Below are 25,113 nucleotides of genomic sequence, written 5' to 3' on the forward strand. Positions count from 1 at the left end.
GCCATGTGGGAAACTTCAGTAGCGTTGCCAGTCACAAGTGGTCAAAACTCATGAGTCAGGCCCCTGAAAAATCATGAGATTGGCATAAAAATCATGAGATCTAAACACTAATAATACCAATAGTGGGTGAAATCTTGGCTCCATTGACGTCAGTGGGAGTTTTGCCATTGATTTCACCAGGACTAGGATTTCACACCATGATTTTTTGGGGAAGGGGCATGGGGGGTATTTGCCTTCTGGGTTTGAGCCTTTCAGGATCACATTTTCAAGCTTTTCTCCACAATTTGAGGGCTAAAATCTTATTTTTTTGATGAAAGATGGTTGTCATGTAATCGCCTGACTCCACAAGCTGGGGCTTGAAGAAAACACTAAATGGTATGAGATTAGTGGTAATATTGTGAGTTGACAACCTCCTTCCGCTATGGGTAGTTTATATATATATTTTTTCCATGAGAAAGGACGGGCTCCCACAAACCATGTGTCTTCTGGGAGGCTGACTGGGACTCAGGACACCTGGGTTCTATTCTTGTCTCTATCTCTGGCCTGCTGTGTGACTTTGCATACATCAGTTTGTCTCCCCGTGTCTGAGTTTCCCTACCTGTAAATGAGACGCAGTGATACTTAATGTCCTTTGCAAATTGCTTTGAGGTCTATGGATGAAACGTGCTGTGTAAAAGCTGCATATTTATCATTGTTACAAGTTCCTCATCTTTATCCAGCATATACTTCATACTTATTGTCACAGTTTGACTCCTGGGTGTAAGAACAAATCAGAACATTCCTATTCTGAACTCACTCTACACTGGTGTACAGGATTACACAAGGTACGAGGTGCTGCAGAATCAGGTCTTGAGCTTTCAGACATTCATGGGTTTTATTCTTGGTTCTGCTGCAGTAGCGTAGAAGAGGTTATAAATAAGGCACAAATAGTCCCAGTGCATAAAGGACTTCCCCAGACTCTGTGCTCCAACTATTCTTGGGTAGGAGGCCGTAAGTAGCAGAACATAAATTAAGGCAGCCTTGAGGCTGCTCTAATACGTGCCAGGGACTGTGCAGTCCCCCAGTAAGATGTAGAACCCAGGGGAGCACAGTGGTGGTTTAAGGATAACTTTGCCCCCAGCCTTCTCTATTCTAGTGCTCAGTTGAAGAGTAGAGCAGTGAGGGACTCCTGTCTCTTTCATCCTTTGCATGAATTGAAAGGCATAATTCACGGTGAGAACAAGCTAACTGAAACGTCATTTCATATTGTCAGTTTCAGCCATACACACATTACCTCCTGAGCAAAAGGTCTCTTAAAATAGATTTAAAAGGGGGACAATGTATTTTTTCCCCTTTCCATAAAATAAATCACAGGTGAAGGGATTTTGCCGAATCTTTTTTTTTTTTTTTTAAATAATAATTTCTTGCTTGGTCTCAGACCAGGAGAATTTCAGCCAGAAAGGGGAATTTTTCAGAGAGTTATCAACACCTAGAAAGGAAGTTATAATTAAGCTTGGCAAAATTCTATTTTTATTTTTATAATGTTGACAACTGCTATCAATGTTTCTATTTAAACCTTTTTTTATTTTTACAAATTTAAATGTTCACAGTTGTGCAAAATTATGGGTTTTAAGCATTATTTTCTATTTGTATCAATTTAAATTTCCCCAGTTGCGGGAAATATTGAGGGGCATCAGACAGTAATTATTTAATGATGGTAGCTGATGAGATTCAAAAGTTAAAGCTTAATAACCATTAAAACACAAATTGTCAAGATCACATGTCAAAATATACAAAGTAAATATCCGTAAATGCTAATAAGGTCTCAAGCAGCACTTTTCTTTCATTGCCTATCTGTAAACGGCAGTTGTTATCGATGGAAATATTTTGTCCTTGGTTTGTGTGTGTATGACGAAATTGATGTATTCCAACATTTACCAATAAAAATCTTATAGCCTAGTTATAATGAAAGACTTAACATAAGCTTAGCTATAACATAAGCTGCTGTTGCCATTATAAAAGTCACAGGGAATTAAATCCAGGGAACATGAAGGGTATGTCTTACATCCCCAAACCAAGGACATTTAAAGTTTACAGTGAAAATACAGCCTGTCACTAGTTGTCATCCTGCTTTGTTTTTCCTAGGAAGAGAAGGGCAGCCCATGCAATGCAAATCCTATCTCGAGATGTGCATCTATGCATGATCTCTGGTAGCCACTACAATTATTCATATATTACCAGGATGCTTTTTCCTTCTGTTAGTATTTTAATATACACCTCTACCCTGATATAACGCGATCCGATATAACACGAATTCGGATATAACGCGGTAAAGCAGCGCTCCGGGGGGGCGGGGCTGCGTGCTCCGGCGGATCAAAGCAAGTTCGATATAATGCGGTTTCACCTATAACGCGGTAAGATTTTTTGGCTCCTGAGGACAGCGTTATATGGGGGTAGAGGTGTATATAGATGATGGTGCTCTTCATAAAACAGTAAGGCAAACGGCATCACTTTCCTGTGGTGCACTGCAGTTGCTTTGCCATTTAACTCCTGGACCTACAACATCCATCACTCCATAGTAGGAGGCACAGAGTGAATGTAACAGCACGAAGGCAATCTCACCACCCCTGGCTCCTGACGTAGGGAATTAAGGCTTTAGCGCTCCTGCCCACAGATAATGCCCAGCTGCCATACTGGCCCTTTGTCAGTGGCTGGTGCAAGTTAGAACTTCAGGGGCAGGCCCAGGACCAGCTAAATGTAAAGGTTGCTTAGAACATCCTGGTACCCCCAGGTCCTAAGCTGCCCTGGGTGCTCTGCTGCCATAGAATATCAGGGTTGGAAGAGACCTCAGGAGGTCACCTAGTCCAACCCCCTGCTCAAAGCAGGACCAATCCCCAACTAAATCATCCCAGCCAGGGCTTTGTCAAGCTGGGCCTTAAAAACCTCTGAGGATGGAGATTCCACCACCTCCCTAGGTAACCCATTCCAGTGCTTCACCACCCTTTGTCTTTGTTGTATATTTTTGTTGTGCAGGTACCAGATTTTTGAGCTTGCTTTTCACTACGGCAATCAGTGTGCATGCGTCATGGTGGCCACCAAAGCAAAATGAATCCCACTGTGAAGAATTACCATTTAAGGTGTCAGCCATGCAAAACTCATTAGAGGACATAGTGGTTGCAATCGTAAGGCGCCCTCTGGACTTCAGTGGGAGTCCTCACTGTGGTAAGCAACTCCTCATGCTAGTAAACACAGCCAAGTAGTGTCTGCAGGAGACCATTTGTAACCAACAAGCTGCACGCTGCGTGACAATTGTACTGATTGTTACCTGGCTTCAAAATGGTTCCATGCCGTAGAGTTCACACTGTCCTCTGTCACTCTGCCTGAGCAAACCAAAAAAGCTCGTTCAACTGCCTGAAGCGGTTATTGGGTAATTCAAAAATGATCATGTCTGAATATGTGTGTTCTGAGGGGCTACAGGGCGGTTTGGCACAGGAAGGGTTTGCCCATTTTTTCCCCTAAATCAAATTCCTTGTTTCATGAACACTCAGTGCTATGAAAACCACAGCTTGCTGGCTGCTTTTGCAACTCGAATTTCCTAAAGCAGAGGAGTGGTAGCTTTACTTCTGCTTCCTTGTTCAGGAAGACTTACGATACCCCTTTGCAGATAAATACTCTACTTCTATACCATTTAAAACCCAATTGTACAAATGGACTGTTGTACATGTTTATTAGCTCTTTCTTCTACTAAGCGATAGTGTCATACTAATGAACAACTGAAGGATGTGTGAAGTCAAAGAAATGTTTTGTCCAAAAATGATCCGTTTTGTAGCTGAAGTCTGTGGTCACTTTGGAGCTTCCCAGCAGAGGGGTGGATAAGAGCTGTGAGAGTTTGGTACAAAGTACAGTGTCAGAATGCAGTTGGAAAAGATTGGAGGGGGATCAGGAGGGATCCAACATTTCTGGTTGGCAGAACTCAGGGTCAATGCATGGTTCAAGTTGGCAGCTCTTCTTTTGATCTCTCACGTGATACTCCTAGGCCGATTCTATTGATCAGCCATTTAAAAATCCTATTTCAGTTTTTGCCCTTTACCAGTGCAGCACATATTTTGTACCAGATCACTATAGGAATCACGTCAAAAGTGCATATAAAGGTGTACAGAAAGAGTGGTGCTAATTAGAGAGATCATACAATTCGCTCACATAAAATATTATTCAGGGACGCAAACTACAACTGTTTAGAGCAAAATAATCTCTCTGGGCTTTGATGTAGCTGAATTTTATAGCGGTGAAGTTGGAAGCATCCTGGATTTACACAGGTGAACCTCAAGGTGCATTAGGACAATGCAACTGTCTTTCATAGACTTGAAGTTGACTGCATGCTGGAGTTTGAACACCCAGCCTCTATGTCAATATCCAGAGGATGGTTTGCTTCCAGCCCTGTGGATTGAACTGCCAAGCTCCGTTGTGAAACCTGTTGCCATCCACAACTGCAGGGTTAATGCAGCAATATTCAAAATCCCTCTGTCTGCAGTGTCAAGAGCAACTGCAATGGTAATTCTTGGCACTGTGTTTCCACTGGGCAGACTGCCAGCTCCTTTCTTGGCATTTCTGTGTCAGTCCCTGATACCTCAGAATCTTTCGTTCCAGAAGGGTACTGAGGAGCGACTTTGTACTTTATGGTGACCGCAGTGTGGGATCTGGCCTCAAGTTGGCTATGCTAATGTCTTAAATGCCACACATTTATTTTTGTATGCTCTCCTGGTAGGTCTTATGTATGAATCTTCCTCAGTCTCTCTGCCATAGACTGTTGCAACATTAGACCTCCATATTTGACAGATCATTTCTATGCAGCCAGGCCAGGCTACAGCCAGGAAATTTCACTGGGCACAACCCAAAGGGTGGTATTTGTTTTTTTATATTACTCAAGTTGCTTAAACAAAGACATATGGAGTGAGGTACGAACCCCAGCAAAACATCCCTTACATTGGTTTATTTAGAGTCTTCTCGGTTGCTCCTTCAATATCTGGGTGCAGTGTTACAAGCACAGGCAATAATGAAATCCATGTCAAAAAGAGACATTAGAACAGAACCAACCGCAACTCAGAAACCACAGACAGAGCTTGCAGCATGTGCCATATCCAGCACTGGTGGACCTACAAGGAGACGTGAGTTCCAAAGCCCAACCACTTTGCCCTCAGCCCTCTCTCATTTAATTCACGGGGGCTAGTAGCTGGAGCATCTGTTAGGGACTAGGATGTAGGTGGTCTGGCCTAGTGGTCAGAGCAGGAGTCAGGTCTAGTGGGTGGAAAAGGCATCCAGGGGGAGGAACGAAGCCAAGGGTCTGCACCAGAGTCAACTGCCAGTTACCAGAGGCAGGGCTCAAGCCAAGAGTCGAAACCGGGAATCAAAACTAAGGGTCAGAGCCAAGGGTCAAGCCGGAGTCAAGGGTCAGTAGTTGGAGACCAGGGTTAGAGCCAGGACTGGTCACTGAGGATTGGAGTGAGGCATAGGGGCAGGAGGGAAAGGCAAGGATCAAGCATGGAGCAGGAGTGTGGTGGGAACAGGAGCGAAGGCAGGAGTAAGGCAGATGAAGAGCAGGAACCAGGAACAGGGTTGGGTGCAGTAGTCAGGCACAAGCAGGGTCCAATGCAGCCACAACAGGAAACCACCTTGTTGCTCAGACAAGCTTCCTGTTCCTCCTCCTGGCTTAAAGAGCGTAGTTGGACCAATTGGTGGAGCCGGGCGATCCTCCAATCAGAGCACCCATGGGTGGTGCCTGGGCTGGGGCTATAGCCCTGGTAGTAGCTTCCCAGTTCATCTGGTTCCAGTAGCCATTGGGCGGATGCCAGCCTGTGGCAGCTGTCTGGGACCTCCCAGGCCTGGGTTCAAGACCTGGGACATCACAGCACCTTGGACGAAGGCAACTACCATAGTTTCACACAGGGAGAGAGGCAGCTTCTAAAGCAGCTGGGACCAGAGCCATTTCGAGCTCTTCGGTTCTAACCAACCCCTTAAACTTCCCTTGGAAATCAGCTGGTAGCCAGTGTAATGTGCTGTCTGCTGACAGGCTCCTTAGCCAGCGCTCTGCCGCATTCTGTAATTGGCCGTGATTTCTGAATAGCTTGAAGGTGAAAGCTCGTTGTGGTAACCCAATCTCAAGGTGGCAAAGACATGGGTAACCACAGCAAGGGACACATCAGGAAAAAAAAAAAATTCAACCTTCCTGCCAAGGACTGTTTGCAGCTCTCTTGGCAGCTGCTGCTACCGGGATCTGCAGAGATAGCTGGGGTGCTGACATAAACATGGATGTTTCTCCCAGCTGTGTTATCCACCCCAACGCAACATTTCAGACTTGTCTTAGCCACTTAGTCCTCATCTATGTCCCAATCATCAATACTTTAGAGCAGCATGGTCTAGTAGGTAAACCATAGAAGTGGGAGTCAGGAAACAGGGTTGCTCTTTCTTGATCTGTCACTGGTGTGCTGTGTGACCTTGGGGAAGTCACATTCCTTCGCTGTGCCTCAGTTTCCCCATCTGGAAAAGGAGAATGTGATGCTTACTCTGCTTTGTAAAATGCTTTGGCTGCAAGTGCTATACAACAGCTAATTATGTTAATTTTTTAGCCTCCGTAAATTATTCCTTCTCCTGGCAGGGTCAGAAGAGATGGACGCATGCTGAGGACACCATCCCTCCTAATTCCCGATTAGCTCTCCTAATAGTTCCATAATCGTGTTCAGCAGGAGGGGTAACAGAACTGGACCCTAAGGAACCATGCCTGAGAAATGTGTGTTGGATCAGGCAGCTTTCCAGTAATCTTTCATGATACACTGACTAATGTAACATGACTCAGAGTTTCCTCACAATCAAAACATTGTCCAGTACTGCAAAAGATCATGGACTCATGCACATATCAAGCAGGCTAAAAAGCACCCCACTAATTTAGCAAAATGTAGTTGATTGGAACTCAGCCGTAATTTTTGTTCAGAAACCAGAGAATTGGTTTTAAAGGGATTACAAAACCTCCCATATTAATATGCACACAAATATATGCAGATCCTTTATTACACAGATGGTACGACCGTCTCTTCTCCTTACACTGTGCATCAAATATGAGCAAAGCCAGTAGCTTGTGCTACGAGTCAGGAAATCGCATTTGCTGCACGTTCTCCCGGTAACGAAGTTTCTGTCTGATACGATTTACTGAATTCAGTCCCACAAGAGACAAGGGAGGAAGGAGAAGCAATGCTAGGAATGTTGAGTGTTCCTGATCTGTCCCTTGTCCAGCCTGAGTGATGTTAACATCTCTGCCTTGACAATCAATCTTGCCTTGATTGTTGCTGCTGCTTCCATTTTAGACAAGATCAGACTTGTACATTCCACGCATACGGTGATCCAGTGCGGTAGGATTTACTGACGGCTGGAATCAAAATATAGAATGCTTATGCCCTACTGTATCCACTAGGTGTCAGCCTGCTGCCCCCCACACCTCTCCCCTGCTCTGTGAAGTAGAACAGGATTCCACTTGCAGAAACGTATCAAACGTCAGGAGGCTTGTGTTCCCCTATCATGGCTAGAACAGAGGGACCCTGGCTTTTATTCCTGGCTTGGACTGATATTGCCTTAAGCAAGTCGCATGCTTTATCATTCATGTCTCAGTTTACCAGTCTGCAGAATGGGTACTGTAATAATACTGACACACAAGATTGCTGGCAAGGGTTACATGACAAGGGTCGATCTCCATTGACCCCAGCAGCTAATCATGGCACACGTAGGAGAATCGCATTTCTGTTCACAGGGGTGTCATGTAGCTTTATTGATTTATGGCTGCAGAATCGTTGCAACGTGTCATTACGATCATGCAGGAGATGGAAAAACGTGGCTAGCGGGGGCCTGCTTGCAATCATTACACATTCACAGCTGTTCCCTAATTAAAGATGGTAAACAGCAGAGTACAGGAGTGAAAAAGACCTAAAGAGAATGGCACGTTCCACCGCTGGGATCTGTGATATTTCATTAAAGATGACCTGCAAAGAGAAACCTGAGTTAAGGACAGATTTCTATGCTGAATGCCTCTAGTAATCAGAGGCTGTGTGTTGGAGACAGGAAGGAATCCAATACAGAAATCAATTTGAACTAATATGGTCAAAATTAGTTTCCCCATCTCCGAAACCCTCTAGCTGCAATTTGGTTATTGGACATATCCCAGAATGCATCAGCCTGGTCGGTAGGATCATCTGGCCCATAAATCTGGGCTTACCTCAGTCTTTGCTTTGCAGCTCACCGTTAATGAAATATCAAAGATGCCAGATCTGGAAATACTTCCCTTTTAGACTTTTTTCACTCCCAGACTCAGTTGCCCACCATCTTTGTAATAACGCTGAAGAAATGAAAGAAGCTACCATTGGAGCTAGTAGTGGTTCAGTGACTATGCAGTAGGCTACCAGACATGACAAAACTGGTGGATGATGCCTTGAAAATAACTTTGGCCAGAAAATTAAGGTTTTAAACCAGGACAGGGCAGAATAAAAGGTTTTCAGCACAGCAGGAGCTACTAGGGTTGCTGCAATGACAGGCCGGGAAGGGGTATAAAATCCCGTTGCCCTAAGCTGCGCAGTCAAGAAGTTGGCACAACCAGGTGATTCATTTTCACCACCAGGTTTTTCTGGGGAAGCTAGACATTTGCACCATCCAGGGAGAAGTCACGTTGGCAGACTCTAGTGCTCGAGTTATGAGAGGTTTTGTAAAGTAGCCTCTCTTTCTCTTCTCCACATCCCACCTTAAAGCTCACCCCCTTCATGAAGCTCTTCTCTGCCCCTCTGTCATTTGAGTTGCAGGTTCATCCAATTAAAGGTCATTGCAGGTTCTTGGGAGCAAAGATCCTGTCTCACCTTATGTTGTGTGAAGCACCAGGCCTGTTTACAATCCTCTTAATAACTCCCTAGTACTGATAAACACCTTCCCCCATATTAGCTTTCTGCTGCTTCTATTGGAACACTGCCCCCAAAGATGCCAGTGGACATGGAGGCCTGCCTCATCGTGCTAAACGCTGTACAAACATATAACGAAAGACAACCCCTACTGCAAAGATCAGTGAAGCCATTGAGAAACAGATGCGCCCGAAACTATGAACCTGGCTGCAACCCTGAGCTTGGATCCAGATCTCAAACTCTGTTGTTTGGGCCCATCGTTGCTACGAATTCTTCTCTTCTTGTTCTCATCCGCTCACTGTTACCATAATCTTCATGGGGCAGCCGAGCTGTACAACAATGTGGTGGGGTTAGTGTGGCTTCTCAAGAGAGCTTGCACGGGGCCCTTGTTCTCCACAGGCCAGTCTGAGCTATTCTTGCAGTGCGGTAACTGTATGAATGCTGATTATTTTGCTGAGAGGCAAGTAGGTCCCCTTTAATTTGAAGCCCATGGCCAGATTGTATTCAGCTATTCCACTGCGGCCAGTGGGGAGTGTGTTGATGTAACTGAGAACAGAGTTTAGTCCCTTCTCTGCAGAGTGCAGCAGCAGTTATACCAGGAAAACAACAGAAAGACAGATGTTGAAAATAAAATGCATCCATCCTGTAACTTCGTCAAATGAATTGTTGACCCCGGGTAGAACAAATTTTTCAATGTGTTTAGGGAGGTTACATCTTGGTACCATGTGAAGTCAATTCAATGAGGGCTTCTTTCCAACAAAATATGAAACCAGGAAATGTTATTTTCTCCCTATTTACCTCCCTCCTTCCTGGGCCTGCTGTAGGGCAAACAAGTGTGTAGCTCCTTATAGAATAGAAATACCAAGGTTGTTCTGTATCTCAAGCTTCAGTAGCCAAGCAGCCGGCATCCTGCTTCCTCCTTTCTTTATTTCCCCATTCACAAGCTATTAATATTTTTCACACCCAGTGATTTTCCCCAGTCTCCTGCATCAGTTGGTCCTGCATCCATTCGTGTATTTGCAGCACTGCCAACGCCCATGATTTTATTGCAAGTCTTATGATATTTGGTGTTTTTCTTAAAGCCCCACTTCCTGGAGACAGGTGTGTCCATGAGGATCTCAGCTATCATTTGAAGAAAAAAAGTTCTAGTCCTCCTGGTTTTGCAGAAAAACATGAAAAGGTGAAACTGAAAGGCTCAAAAAAAAAAAAAAAACCCCAACAGAAAGTAAATAAAAAGAACCCAAAATTATTATTTTTTTAAAAACTCTCATGGTTTCTAAGCCAATCTCGTGATTTTGGGGGGCCTGACTTGTGATTTCTGAATGTTTGAGGTTGGCCATGATGATCTTGTCTCCCAAAGGCATCTCTGAAATTTAAAAGCATGTTAAAATAGCTACTTATGAGTTTCTGACATCATATTAATTACCAGAGGGCAAGCATTTCCCTAATACAACTTGGCAACCCCCCACTGCCATCAGTGGGGATTGTATATGTGTATCCTAGGGCAGAATTAGACCCCTACTATTAAAAGACTGACGCCAAAAAGGCTTGCTTTGGAATGAAGATGAGATTTCTAGAAAGATACTGAGTGATTGGCTTAATTTTCTTCTCCTTAGCAAATGCACACACTGTTCTCTCAGACAGCTTTGGGTTCCTCTGCATATGTGGAAAAGTTACGCTCTGCCCAGAACTTTAAAGATAAGTCTTTCTCGATCAAAACATCACTATTGTTAAGTCAGTGCTGCTGGCTGGACAAAATGAAGTTAATGGGTTTACCCCGTAGTGAAATATGTGGCTATACCTGCTTTGTGTTACTCTTTATAAGGTAATGTATTTGGCATGCTAGCTACGAACCTTGAGCTTGTCCAGACTCTCATATTCTTACCTCATATGTACCACTGGCTAAACACCATCTTTGCAACGGTCAATGAGTGTTCCAGTTGCTTTGGTTTGCAAGGACATGGTGTTAGTGATACTGTATACAGAGGTGAGCATTCACGGGGCCTGATTCTGATCAAATGAGAACTAATTCCATTGATGTCACTGGAATTACACCAGTGTGAAACCAGCGTCAGAATTGGGTCCCCTTTGCCTTTCAAACAGAATACTGGCACTGTCTTCTCATTTTCATCATCTCTCTGCATAATTATAGGTGTATCTGCTTATTGCACCAATCATTGTTCTGCCTTTGCCTCATCAGTTTCATCTCACAGAGGTGAAGTTTGAAATCTACACGTTTCAGATTTGCACTAAGGGAGATTATTTTTAATTGAATTGGGCTAGAAGCTCATAAAACAAAGATAAATATGTCTACCCATATAGAGAACAAATGGGAACTATATTTTAGTAAAGGAAAGTACCCACAGGGTATTGCGTATAGCCTTCATGAAACATCAGATCCCAACATTCATAAAATAAGGTTTTCAGAAATATTATTTTCTCAGCTTTCAATTATCTGGTAGCACAGTAAATTGTAACGGGTTCAGCTATACCAGACCTAAGGGCATTCTATACAAAACGATAGGGCCGCAGCCCAGCCTGACTGATCATTGTATACTGGTTGACAAGATGCTAGTGAGTCAGAGACTGGAAAGTGGGGTTGGCTAGGATGGTGTAATGAGAGGAAAGGTAGAAAATTCAACTCCCTGATGGCAAGATCTTGACATCTGTAAAATCTTCCCAGAGAAGTGACAGAAGTCCCATCCTCTGAGACATTCAACACTGAAATGGGCAAAGCCTTGGAAAGCTCAGTGTCCAGAACAATTCCACACGGCTGGGGAGATGAACTAGATAAGCTATTTCATCTTTGCCTCTCCAGCTCCTCTGATTATATGAACCATTCTTTATACAGGCAGACGTTTTCCTGCTAGGAGATTGCGCGGACCCACAGTCATTGGGACACAAAACATCCTTCCTTAATAGATTATTTTTAATACACCGACTACAGTGTGAAATGAACAGCGTCCCTAAGGGAAGGGACACATTCATCTAGTGTAGCTGCACCAAGGATAAACTGAGTCCTCTCCATAAGAGTGAAGGTCTGCAGCCGGGATCCCTTAATTGGTGAAAGTGTACGTGTATGGTAGCAGCAGGGACCATCCTTGTGTTCTGCATTTGTACAGCGCTTAGCACAATGGGGTGCGGATCCAGGACATGGCCTTCTGAGTGCTATAGTAATACAAATATCAGAATAATCAATAACTGAAATGTGTAGGAAGCAAGGCTATGTATGAACAAGCTTCCTGGATTTTTTCCTCACAAGTTGAGTTGTATATAGACCCAAGTCGAGTAAAGTAAGGATTCTGACTGACCATTCATCTGTTTTACTGCCGCTTTTTATTGTTAGACACTTTTTCATTTAAAAAATCATCATAAATGCCTAGTTTACCTCATTTAATAATAACTGAAAACTTCTAGTCACATTCTTGGCAGTTAAGTACCATTAAATATTGTGGCCCTATCGCTGGACGGGGGTGCATAGATTTTTTTTTTTTTTAATGTTACAATGTTTGTACTTTCAAAAATCTTGCTGTCCGGACAATGTCACAATTACGCAATCCTGTACCTGGTATAAAAGGTGGTCCGATCTATGATAGTGTTCTGGTTTCAATGTGAGCTACTCCAGTTCCTCCAGAATGGATGTGATTAGAAGCCCACAATGAAACTAACAGCCAGAAGTATAACAGTCTAAACATTCACACTGGGGCCTGCTCCGACTCCCACTGAAGTGTATGGGATCATTGCTGTTGATTTCAGTGGGAGTAGGATCAGGCCCCTGGTGAGAGGTGCCCGTGACACGTAAACTGGAAGAAAATAGAACATTAAAAGTAGCATCGGAGCCTACTACTAGTAATAACCAATTGGCTGAACAGTGACAATGTTTGTGACATGAGCAGTATGGGGAGAGATTGTAAAACCCATTTCCATTGTTCTTACGTTACTGCTACTTTAATATCTGCTGATTATATCTTTCCTTTTAACTGCTCTTCTGTTGAGAGAGACAGCCAGGAATTAGGATAATTAGGAAACACTTTTTCACTAGGAGGGTGGTGAAGCACTGGAATGGGTTACCTAGGGAGGTGGTGGAATCGCCTTCCTTAGAGGTTTTTAAGGTCAGGCTTGACAAAGCCCTGGCTGGGGTGATTTAGTTGGGAATTGGTCCTGCTTTGAGCAGGGGGTTGGACTAGACGACCTCCTGAGGTCCCTTCCAACCCTGAGATTCTATGATTCTATGAATTCAGTCACTGAGAAATCTGCTGTATGCTCTGGTTCTCTTCTCTGCATTCACCGTTGTCTTCATTTTGCCCCCTGATATTGGAGTTTATTTTGTTAGTTCCCCACAATGAAAATATCGTGTAGCTGGCTGGCTGGAAGAATGTGATTGCTATACTGAGAATGACATTTCGTAAACAGAACTAAACCCTCTAGAACAGTGGTTCTCAAAGCCAGTCCGCCGCTTGTTCAGGGAAAGCCCCTGGCGGGCCGGGCCAGTTTGTTTACCTGCCGCATCCGCAGGTTCAGCCGATCGCGGCTCCCACTGGCCGCAGTTCGTCACTCCAGGCCAGTGGGGGCTGCGGGAAGCGGCGCGGGCCAAGGGATGTGCTGGCCACCCTTCCCGCAGCCCCCATTGGCCTGGAGTGGCGCACCGCAGCCAGTGGGAGCCGTGATCGGCCGAATATGTGGACGCAGCAGGTAAACAAACCGGCCCGGCCCACCAGGGGCTTTCCCTGAACAAGCAGCGGACCAGCTTTGAGAACCACTGCTCTAGAATACATGTCAAATTCTGAAATGCTAAGTATTAGCCTCTAACAACATTATTTATTCCTACCATATTGTCGCATATTGAGCTGCTTCTAATCATATCATAAAATGAGATGGAAACAGTTGTGAAACCAGCTGCTCTGCTTTTCCACAGTAGCTGATTAATTAAAGTATTCACATGAAATTGTGCCTGGATTATTTTTTAAGGTAACAGCCACAGGCTGTACTGAGCCCCTTTGATGGACTGGATGCAAGCCAGATGCGCTCTGTGCATTTGGTCGGTGTATATTTTAGATCTGATGAAAAGTAGGAAATGGGAAAATCTGGCAGATCTCCCTGGCTTGACTTAACGGAGCCTCTTGACTTTTGTGAGGGTGCATGTTTTGTGTTGTGGAAGGGCTCTGTGGAAATTTAGACAAAAACTGGATCAGAGTGCTAATAATATTAGCTCTCTTTGAAGCCATGGCTAAAATGAAATAAAGAAGTTTGGGAGAAAAAGGCCACAGAGTCTACCTGTTCCTGCTTTCAGGTTTTCCTTGGCTGTAAATTATAGCAAAAGAAACCAGCAAACTGTAAACCCATTCCTGCCCTTGTTTTCTGTATTGCTTCATCGTTTTCTGAGTAACAGATAGCAGGCTTGAATCTGCCCTTGCTGCAGTAGCGTAAATCATAGCTGAAGTTAATAGTGCAAGTGAGCACAGAGTCTTACACGTTAAACGTAAAGCACACACTGATAGGCCATATTACAGGAAAGCATTTTATCTTCCCATACCGCCGATAACAGCCCAATTTATCCAAACTCCACTCCCTCTTCTCTGTCCCCCAGTGTGAATCATACCCAGCAACCTCCCTGGTTACACCGTCTCCCATCACTCCATTCACTGAATGTACTTAATGTCCTTGAAGCAGTTCAGGTAAATGGAGTTGTACTATACATCTTCTTGGCCTTTCCCCAGTGCGTCCTCCTGCTCCCGTTCAAGACAATGGAAAATCTCTCCTTGACTTTAATAATGCAAGATCAGGCTTAATGAGCTAAAAAAAGGTGATGCATGCAATGAATTAAACTAGTGCATTTCTGAATGGCAACTTGTAGGTTGTTCCGTTACTAGTTATTTGTATTGCAGTAGCCCTTGGAGGTCTCAGTCAGAGATTGGAGCCCCATTGTGGTAGGTGCTGTACAAACGCATATAACAGATGATTCTTGCCCTAAAGACCTTACAATCTAAGTAACTGAAAGAGAGACTATTGCCATGGGATTGTGTTTCATAGCATCCTTTAATTTAACATGCTTAGATTATAATACCTTTTTATGCCATTTTAAAGCAAATTTATGCGATTAGAATGGCAAAGGAACTTTTCATTCACATCTTTCCATTTCAACTGACATTTTACATATTTAATAGTACAGGCCAGGTCCTCGGCTAGTGTCAGTCTGAAGTCACTGCAGGTCTGCCAGTTTAAACTAGCTGAGAATCTGCTCTACACATATTTATTAGCCCTGTGGAAGTTTATTTCTCAGCATAAAGGAGGAAACAATTCTGTCTCCGACTACCTTCAATAATCTGATACAGTCCTTGACTCTCCGAGGTTGTTTTAGCAAGTCTGGACTTTTTTTCCCCAGGAAAGACATAAATACTGAATTAGAAAACTGTTCTGGATGAATTGGGTTATTGCCAGGGGCATGCTGCCAATGAGTGTGTGTTTATAGTTTGGGATCTGAGCTCTGGTGATTGGCAGCGATCACTCAGATTGTTTCTTTTTCAAAATGAAACTCATAGTTGGATCTGTTTCTTCACAATTTGCAGGAAGATTTGCCTTCACTGTAAGTGCCCGCAAGAAGAGCACTTTGTAACAGTAATGCCTCTGGAGATGGAGAAGACGGTGACCAAGCTCATGTTTGACTTTCAGAGGAATTCCACTTCTGATGATGACTCAGGCTGTGCCTTGGAAGAGTATGCATGGGTGCCTCCAGGGCTGAAGCCAGAACAGGTAAAACCTTTGGTTTAAAATGTACTTTAAAACTCTCCTGTAGAAACAGCCTGATTTTCAGGGGTGTTGAGTAGGAGGAGATATTCACTTGCAGTATGTTCTTCAGCCACTAGATGTCTCTGTATGCTGTAGTGTAACAGATACAGTGTGGCCTAGGTAAACAAGTGAGACAAAGCTGGGACTTGTGCTGTGTGGAACCTGCCCTTTTTTTTTTCTTTTTTCTTTTCTCTTTTTTTTGGTCACTAGCTGTTTTCTCTAATGCCTCCTCTTTAAGAAAAAACTGAGTCTGTATATCATGACACATAAGGAACCAAAGTAATTGTGTGACTTCCTGCACTAAGACCAAAGGAACATGCGAGTACCCAGCACTTCTAAAGATCTGGACAAATGCTCATACTTTCCCCGTATGGGTTTGGTTTCTCAGGCATACTATCTATAACTCACTGGATAAAGTCACTCAAATGACTAAAATGAAGGTTGCATATTTCTAGATAGGAAATTAATAGGATGGATTTATCCCAGTATGTTGTCAGTGTAAAATGTTCATTTATTTCGATTACTTGCAGTTTACTTGGTTTGTTTAGCTTTTATGCTGAGCTTTTACATTTTAGACTTAAAGCTTAATTTCCAGAGGAGATTGTGAAATGAGGTTAGCCTTGATAATTGCTATGGTGATCGGTTTGAAATCATGCAAGGAGGCTGAAATAGGGTGGGAAGCCTATATTCTTAGTCTTATATTAGCTGTCTTTAAATATTCTGTTTTCCCTAGCTTTATTCCGAAAATCTTCGGCATTTCCTGAAATATTTTGGCACCACCCACAGGCTGTAAATATGATCTGTCGGACTGGAGAAAATCCAGTTGCATTTTTCTTTCTTGTCTCTGCGAGCATTACAGCAATGCCCAATCCCTGCTTTAAACTCCTTGGCACCTTACATTTCATCTATTGCCATCTAGCTGGGCTAGTTCAGATTCAGCATTGTTTTCTTTCAGCTTTCACAAGTGAGAGATTTCCTTTGTGCCTTCCCAGAGACTCGGAGGACACACATTTAGAGTCAAAAGAACCCAAATTCCAATATAATGGTGGCACATACTCCAAAAGAACATTGAGGTCAGCCCCTTGCGTGGATGCTTGTTTTATTTCCAAGATGCTTTGACTGCAGACACATCCTGAGAAATAATGCATGTGCATGGAGCATTGGTTTAGGATCTTTTAAAGCAAGTAATCTAAAAATGCTGCCGGGGATGTTGAAAGTCTGACTTACCGCCCAGGTTAATCCATTTTAGTCTATTAGCTTCCAGCTTGTGCCTCTCTCTGAGGTCACTTTGCTCCTTGACATGAATATTAACTTTCTAGTTATGGTTCTCGGTCCACCTTATTTGATCTTCAGACTAACAAATGTGCAACTCTAGGTCTGGCTGTAATCACCACGGAGATGACATAGACAGAATACGTACTGTGAACGAACAAAGTCTAGTGCTGTGAACCTAACTCGCTGTTGCTAATATGGATGCTTTAAGACTTTCTGCTGATCTTAGCCAGGAGCCATTTTGGGACCCATCCTATTTTTGATGAGCCTCTAAGGGCACAGCGTCATGGTCTGACTCATCTATACTGTGGAAAAACTAGGCCAATACTAGACTTTGCAGACTCTCTAGGAAAAGCAACAAGTGGGACCCTGGCGTGCTGCCATATTTAAGTCCACACACACGATACCGGTTCCTTCCCCCATCCTGCAGCCTCCTGTCTACTAGGCCCTGACTCCTACTTCTGGCCCCAGTCCATTCGTGAAGTTCCAAACCATTGGGTGATTTCCCCCTAAATGGATCAGGAGGTGGAGTGAAGCACAATTACCAAGAGGCAGAACTGGGGTTGCTCAATGAGGGGATTCAGTCTCTGCAGCAACTCGCTGGTACTGGAGCCATACATAATTGGAGCCAGGCACATGGCTTCCTGGCTGATAAATCAGGTGTGTGTACATGATGTGGAGTCCCTGGAAGCACTATGTCTTATGCAACTGCATAGGCCTAAGGCAGCCATTAAACTAGCTATTGGGCCACGTTCTGATCTGGTCTGGATTCGCTTCTGTGAATCTGGAGTAAATCTACTGAAATATGGATTTGCAGACAGTGAACGTTTCCATGTTTTTTGTTACTTATCTATAGCATTTCTCTGATGTGCTGGTGGAGGGAGTTTTTCTTCAGTTTTCAACTCTACTAAAATCTCTTAAAAAACAAAAAAAAAAGTCTGAGTAGATTAGGAAATAATCCCGTGGAAGACTAGTGCTTTCTTGATATGTTTGGAGCACAGAGCTTCCATCTCAGTAAGACACAATAATTTACTAAGAGTCTTTGAAGGCTATCAGAGAAGGAGATGGCCAACATCCATCATTCATGACCAATTAGTCTTAAACTGCTGCTTCTGTCCAAGATTGCCAGCGATTTAATGTTTCCTTTTTCTGTTTAGTTCCCCCAGTAGATCTAAGGCCTACAAGAAAAGAAGTGTTTCCATTTTCCTTTGGCATCAGTAGATGAAATTATGAATGAATATGAGGTCACATCCTCATGTATGGCCAATCCAGAAATCCCTTGTCCACAAATACAGTAGCGGGTTTTGACAGCTTCGATATATCATTACAGAATTCTGATGGTCCAAAAAGTCTATACCTAGATGTTTGTTAAGTATATCTTAAGGAGAGTCGGTGCAGTCAGACGAAGAGTGGGTTGGGTTCTTGCCCACTTGTTCAAATATGGTCAATTAGAAAATGATGCGTGCTGACCATGTAAGAATCAGGTTGGTAACTTGACGCACATTATTTAACAGTAATAGACATTTGGGGTCAAGGATTTTATAAATAACGATATAAGAATTGTGTTGATCAGCTGGGTTAAAACCATATTAGCTAAACGATGGTGTTCAATGCATGGGACTACAAAGTCTTGTACAAAATGGCTATCATTTGACCTCAGCTGTGGAAAAAGATTGATCTCAGAAGACAGAAAAGCTCTTAAGTCCCAATTTCAAAAGACTGGAACATTGGCATGAAAGAAATCGCATCATGGACCTGATTCAAAGCCCATTTGACTTCAATGGATCAAGGCCTCTGTGAGCATCTGATTTATAAGATTATCTGAAAATGTCTTTTTTCTTGGAAAGGAATTTATCTCTTAGGTGAAGGAAAACACAGATATGCCTGTGAGGGGTATGTGGGATGGCTAGGGACGAACCATTCTAGGGAAGGCCTACCAGTCCAAGACCGGTTTTGTGCAGTATTTGTTGTTCCTCCATAGTTCATTACTCTTATATGTGTTTTGCATCTCAGTATTAAAAAAACCAATAGAGACAAGTAAATTGGAATCACAGACCAGCACTCTCTGCTGACTCAGGAAACCTGGGAGACAGTGTCAGGAGCCAAAGTCTTGGCTGGAGCTGGTGCTCTGCTAGCTAAATCTTCACATGGCTCCCTGCAGGTATGTTCCATTAAGGGCATACATTTAAAATTGTAAGTCTGTAGTTTCTATATTGTTGGACACTGCAGGAGGGAGTGGGGGGGTTGGAGTTCCCAGGGGTTGTGGTTTGTTAGCTAGAGAAATTTAGACCAAGGTTTAACATCCCTACTTCATTTCTGACTAGGAGGGATTTTTGCGGGTTTATAGCTTGTTACAGGAGCACTCGTTTGCTCTTCCAGTGGCTTTCGAAATTCAAAGCGGCGTCAGTGCTGGTTCCACTTTTTCAGAAATGTCGTATAGACTGAGCTACAGAGATATTTAAAAGCCCCGTCAAAACCAAAAGCTTGACGCAGCCTTAATGTTGGCATCTGTACTGTGCCTCAATAATATGAGATAAGGGGATGTGATGGGCTTGTTCTGTAAGCTGAACAAAAGATAGTAGTTAATGGTCCTCTCTTTCAACTGCCCCATAACCTCCAACTGGGTTTCCTGTCATTCCCAGACTGAAACCCCCCTTTATGTAGCAAAAAAACTTAATCCCCTCTTGTTGATAGCACAGTTGCTCAGGACAAGTCCCTTAAAAGTTATAAAAATATGATCTAAGGTAATATTAATAGTGCTAAGGGTCATGAGACCAATTTCTTCCACAACGAACACTGCAATCTTGGCCTTGAGAGCTTTGCAACATGGTGTGAAATGAGCAGCTGTCACAGAGAATCTATTCAATAGTTAATACATTCAGTGGCTTCTGTTTTGTATCTTTGGCTAGACATATACGAAGGAGGCCTAGTTTATAATACCCTCAAGCTACAACAGTAGCTATTTTAGCCGTTAAACTGTAGGGCAAAGAACAGCCAAGGGTCTCCTATAGCTTTAGTCAAATTCGCAGACTTAACCACTAAATTAAAGTTGTCAACTATTGCAGCTTTGCATACGGGAGAAGGAAAATGTATTTTTAGATACATTTTAGATGCTCTGCCTTGCTTTGCTACCTGTGCATTGCTCAGGTTGTGCAGAAGGAACAGACCCCATCTCCCAGCTGAAGATTGCACAGGGTTGGGGAGTTCCCAACAGAGAAAAGGCCAGTATAGCCAGGTCACCCTCGCTACAGCCCCGATGCAGTGGATGTGTTGGTGGCAGACAATAGAAGTGGCCAGGGCATGCCGTGTTCTGACAGATGTTCCCTTGGGGCCCTTTGCCAGCTGGCACAGGTTACAGTTGCCTCATGCTGCTCTAGAGTCATAGATTTGTTTTACTTGGAATATGTTTTATTGTCTCTATAGATTCATCCTCTAACGTGCTGTGGGGCTATGCTGGGAATCAGGGAACAGTAACCCTGTTCATGGTGCCTGCCTCTCTCTCTGCTTCACTGAATGTAATCACGATAAAGCGGCGAATCCAACCCGTTGTTCAGTGGGATCAATTTGGTGCTCTTTAGCTGATGGAAATGGCTGGAGCAGTTTGATTCTTGTGGAATTTCCCTTCCCTGACTTGTACTATCAGGGAGTTAATTAGCTTGTTTGTATAAACCGTTAACATCAGAAACCAGATGCTGATAGTTCTCCATTTATTTTTCTTTTCTTTAAACTGAATCCAAAGTAGTTTACATGTTTTGAAACTGGAAGTGTATGTGTCCTGGGCAGCAGAGGTAAGAAGCAGGGGAAATATCAAGGACAGGGAAATTAAAATTAACACATCCCACCGTGTTAGGTCTAACATTGTACTGGAGCTTTATTTCAGCATGCAACATCTGCTACCTTTGCATGTTACAGTGTGGCTCCAAGTGTTATATTCTACTGTAAATACGAAAGAATTCTCAGTTGGTGCGCTCTGGTGGATCTCTAAACATGCCAATTACGGTACCTGCAGTAAATGATTATCCCAATTCTTGCAGACTCCTGGGATTAGTGCTGTTGGGAGGGTTTTTGATGCAGTGAGTTGGTAGATCCCAGCATAAAATAACTGCTAATCATTTTTCCAAGTGATCTTAAAGGGTCATTGTAAGGCTACAGTTAGGTTTTGTCCCCTCCTCGTCTCCCTCCCAGGCTTTTACAAAATCTAACACTAGTCGATATTTTTCCACGATTTCATTCTTTTTCTGTAATGCCAGTGAAGTCAGCTTGCTTAAAGAATGTTTGCAAACCAAGCCTTGCAGAGTTCTGCTAGAGCATGAGAAACGGAGTGTGATTGAGTAGAACACCACTGAAACTGACTCATCTACCTCTGCCATCCATGCCAAGAGAAATGGAAGAAGTAAAACCAGCGAAAAGTTTATGGGGTCATTGGTAACAAAGGGATTTTTTAACTCTAATATTTTTTTAACTGTCTCTGTCCCTTTAAATATGACTAGAAAGACAACAGGAACAACAGTGCCGGATAATGATTGAATAAGAAACGTGGCAGAATTCTGATTTGCCAATAAGAGTTCTGAGCAATCCCCATAAAAAGAGCCAGATCCTCAGCTAGCGTAAATTGGCATATTGAGGGGTCTCCATTTGGTCCTATGCCACCCTCTCTGCAGCCCTGGGTGTCTTGATGGGGGAGGAATGGCCTCTGATTTTAAAGTAGCTGAGAATCTGACCCATGATGTACACCAGATAATTCAGATCTACCTGTGCTTTGCCATTAGACCTCCAGAATTTTAAAGCCCCAGTTTCTAAGGGCCCTTGAGGGTGCATGTAGACTTATAGGGTGATGAAGTTCTCATCCCACCTAGGATTTTCATCTACGATACACCTTACCCGAGTACACCTGTCTTGTACCGTGAGGCTTAAAATCAAAGACAGAATGATTTCCAGCGCCGGAGGCATGGGATTATATGCACACCTTGGTGTTCCTCAATTATAATATGGATTAATGTGGTTTTAAATACTAACAAACATACAAGGATTCTTTTAATATGATTTCTTTCCTGCCAGAGAGATTTATTTATTCTCCCTGCGTGATCGCCGCTGGGCTCCATTAGCTAGTCAAATTGTTTGTGGTCGCACCCCGATCTTAGATGAGTTTTTATTTGTTCTCTGTAGGTGTTTATCGCTAGGTCCATTTCCACACTTGTTATCCAAATCTAGTTCACCCCTCTGTGCACGTCCTCTTACCCCCCCCCCCCACACACACACACTCTGTCTCTCTGAGCCAGAACAATGGTTCAGCCCAGTATGGAATGTTTAGGGAGGAAATTAAGTGGAGAGATTCCAGAGGCTCACGCCAAAATCCAGTCTTCGTGTATTAAAATAGAAAAAATAATTGGCCTCACAAAACGTTTTGCCTTCCTAGTTTGGATTTAATTATAGTGTCCAGCCCCTGCCCTGGACAGAAAGCGGGTGAGGGAAGGGATGGTCTTCTGATTAAGCCATTGGATCTGGGAGTCGAGATCTAGGTTCAACTCCTGACTTTTTCACAGACTCCCTGTGTGACCGTAAGCCAGCTATTTAATCTCACTGCTCCTTAGATCTCCATCTGTAAGATGGAGGATATAAATACCTCCTTTCTGTCTTGTCTGTTGAGCTTGTTAGCCCTTCAGGGCAGGGTCTCTCTCTTACTATGTGTATGTACAGTGCCTAGCACATGGGCCTAGATCTCAGTGAGGGGAACCTAGACATTACTGGGGTACGACTGCTACGAATAGTAAGTACTAGTCATCTGTCTGTGGTATCTGACTAGCTGTTTATGTGTTGACTTAATACAAAGGCTGTTTGTCAAAATATATTGTACCATGCACTATTCATGGGGAAACATGATGGGCCAAATTTTCAGAGGGATTTTAACCCTTCATCTAATTTTGCAGATGCTGTAATTTTCATGCATAGAAGTTGTAGAATTGTGTTCCATGGACATGTAAATAAGGGCACATGCAAAATTCTGGAGGTATATTTTTTTAATTTAGCCCAGTCTGAACCATATAAATATAAACTCCAACTACAGCAAGAGAACGGTGTTCATTTCTTCAGAGGTATGTCAGTTTTAAACACACACTATTAAAGTCCATGAACCATCTTGTAAAAATGCCATTTAATAAGTGAGTCTTCAGGGAGAAGTTAGAGTGGGACTAGAACCTGGATCCCTGAGTTTTAAGTGCTCCGCCGGATGAGTTCCAGAAGCAGCTTTGCTAGTTCAAGCCAGTGCAGACGTGTTTAAACTGTTTGCTGCATTCTTCCCACTTAAGCCAACGTTCATTTTCAAGCTCTCACACAGAGGGTCATGAGATGAGGCCACAAGTGGATTTCACACACACACACATGTACCAGCAGAAACGGCCCCACACCTCATTATGTAAACAGCTCTGCATGCCGACATGATAAATTCACTTTCGGTGAGGGGTCAGTGAGGAGGGATAAGAGCTCTATATGTTCCCAGATAGGATTGTAGAATCAGGAGCTCTCTGCTGCATAAGCAAATCCTGCAGCAATGCTAGCTCTCTCTCATGAGTCCCCTCCTGGTCCCTGATTAGTCACAGGTAAGAAGTGACTCATCATCCCACTGTCACTGGTGGACTTCAATGCATCCTGCTGCCTGACTGACTGCTGACATTCATGGATTTTGCACAGAGCCATGGGCTGGATATAAATGTGTGCCTCTCAGTAACTCCTGATTGAACAATATGCTGCAGATCCACACCCAGTTATATACCTAATGCTTTTAGTTTGCATAGGGCTAGATCCTGCAAAGTTCTGAGTGTGCTGGCCATGATCCAAGGAAGCACTTGAGCATGTGCTTGACTTTAAGCACACGAGTTAAGCTCATCATCAGAAGCAAGCTCCCTACAGATCGGGACACACCAACTCAAAGCGGTACCAGACCCTGCCCAAACAACAGATGCAAAACCTGCAGACATAATATCTCCACTGGTACGATGATCAGTACCCCCCACAACAGATCCTTCAAGATCCACGGTTCCTATACATGCCAATGACAACCTGTGGTGTATCTCATCCAGTGCACTAAATGCCCCAACAACAACTATGTGGGTGAAACCAGAAAATCACTACGCTCTCGAATGAACTTGCACAGAAAAATGATAACCGACAAAAACACCCTATCATCCGTATGTGATCTTTTCACAAAGCGATCGCTCCATATCTGATCTCTGAGTCCTTGTCCTCAAAGGAAACCTGCACAACACCTTCAAAAGACAAGCCTGGGAGCTGTTTAAAACCCATGTTCAGTGTCTAGATCAACCAAACCCAGGTACTTAAGCTTCCTGCATTAATGATCTTGGAACTTTGGCAACATACATCACATGCTAAGAAAGGCATTAGGGACAGGCTGGGTTGAAGCTGAGATGTTGAAAATACCAACTATGTAACACACTGCCCATGTGATCACGTCTCCTTTAGTTGTGTTGGCCAGACACTAGAATATTGTTACTTTCTCACAGCTAAACAAGTTCTCCTGTAGCCCCAGAGTTTGAGAGCCGTGGCTTTGATATTGAAGGCTCTGATATTACAGTAATGAAGACCATGCAGCTATCTGGATAGAAAACAGAGGGAGATCAGTATCCCTGTGTTATGTTTTAAGAGCAATAAAGCTTTTAAATATTAAAAAGTTATTTATGTTGTGGAATTGTATTTCGGATGGTTGTTGCTACAATGATCCCAATGAAACCGACGCAGAGGACTAGGCTGAACTGTAAAAAGGGCTTTATTTTGGCAATTGGAGTAACCAGGTCCCAGACTGACATTTTAATGAGAAATAAGTAAATAAGAGGGTCTCATTGGCATGTGGCTGTAGAAACATGAGAGCGATTATTTTTTAGACCAGCTGATGCAGTTTATATTTCTAAACACTCCATCTCAAATGTTCAGATACCATCCAGAGTTTGTCATGGGAGGAAAAAATAATGGTTGAGCCCCACTTTGCTACAGCAGCTCAAGGCAAAAGAGAGAGCTGATGCTACTCTCAATTTTTTGCACATGGAATGTCTTTGTCAAACAATAGCTTGAATCCCTGCAGTGTGTGTGCAACCTTTTCTTTCTGAAAGAGGTTCTGCATACTTAGTCACTAGAAGAA

At 43.3% G+C, this 25,113-nt stretch overlaps 1 protein-coding gene across 1 annotated transcript in view; it reads left to right on the forward strand.

Annotated features, from left to right (window-relative positions):
* The window catches only part of PRICKLE2 (prickle planar cell polarity protein 2), a 181,041-nt gene that overhangs the window by 112,466 nt on the left and 43,462 nt on the right, over nt 1-25,113 (forward strand). Inside the window, exon 3 of the mRNA XM_065408051.1 lies at nt 15,473-15,656. Coding sequence (XP_065264123.1) covers nt 15,473-15,656 — 184 coding nt within the window. The remainder of the gene's footprint in view (nt 1-15,472; nt 15,657-25,113) is intronic.

Source organism: Emys orbicularis, chromosome 7 (genome assembly GCF_028017835.1).
Source record: "Emys orbicularis isolate rEmyOrb1 chromosome 7, rEmyOrb1.hap1, whole genome shotgun sequence".
In the NCBI taxonomy this organism is placed as follows: Eukaryota; Metazoa; Chordata; order Testudines; family Emydidae; genus Emys; species Emys orbicularis.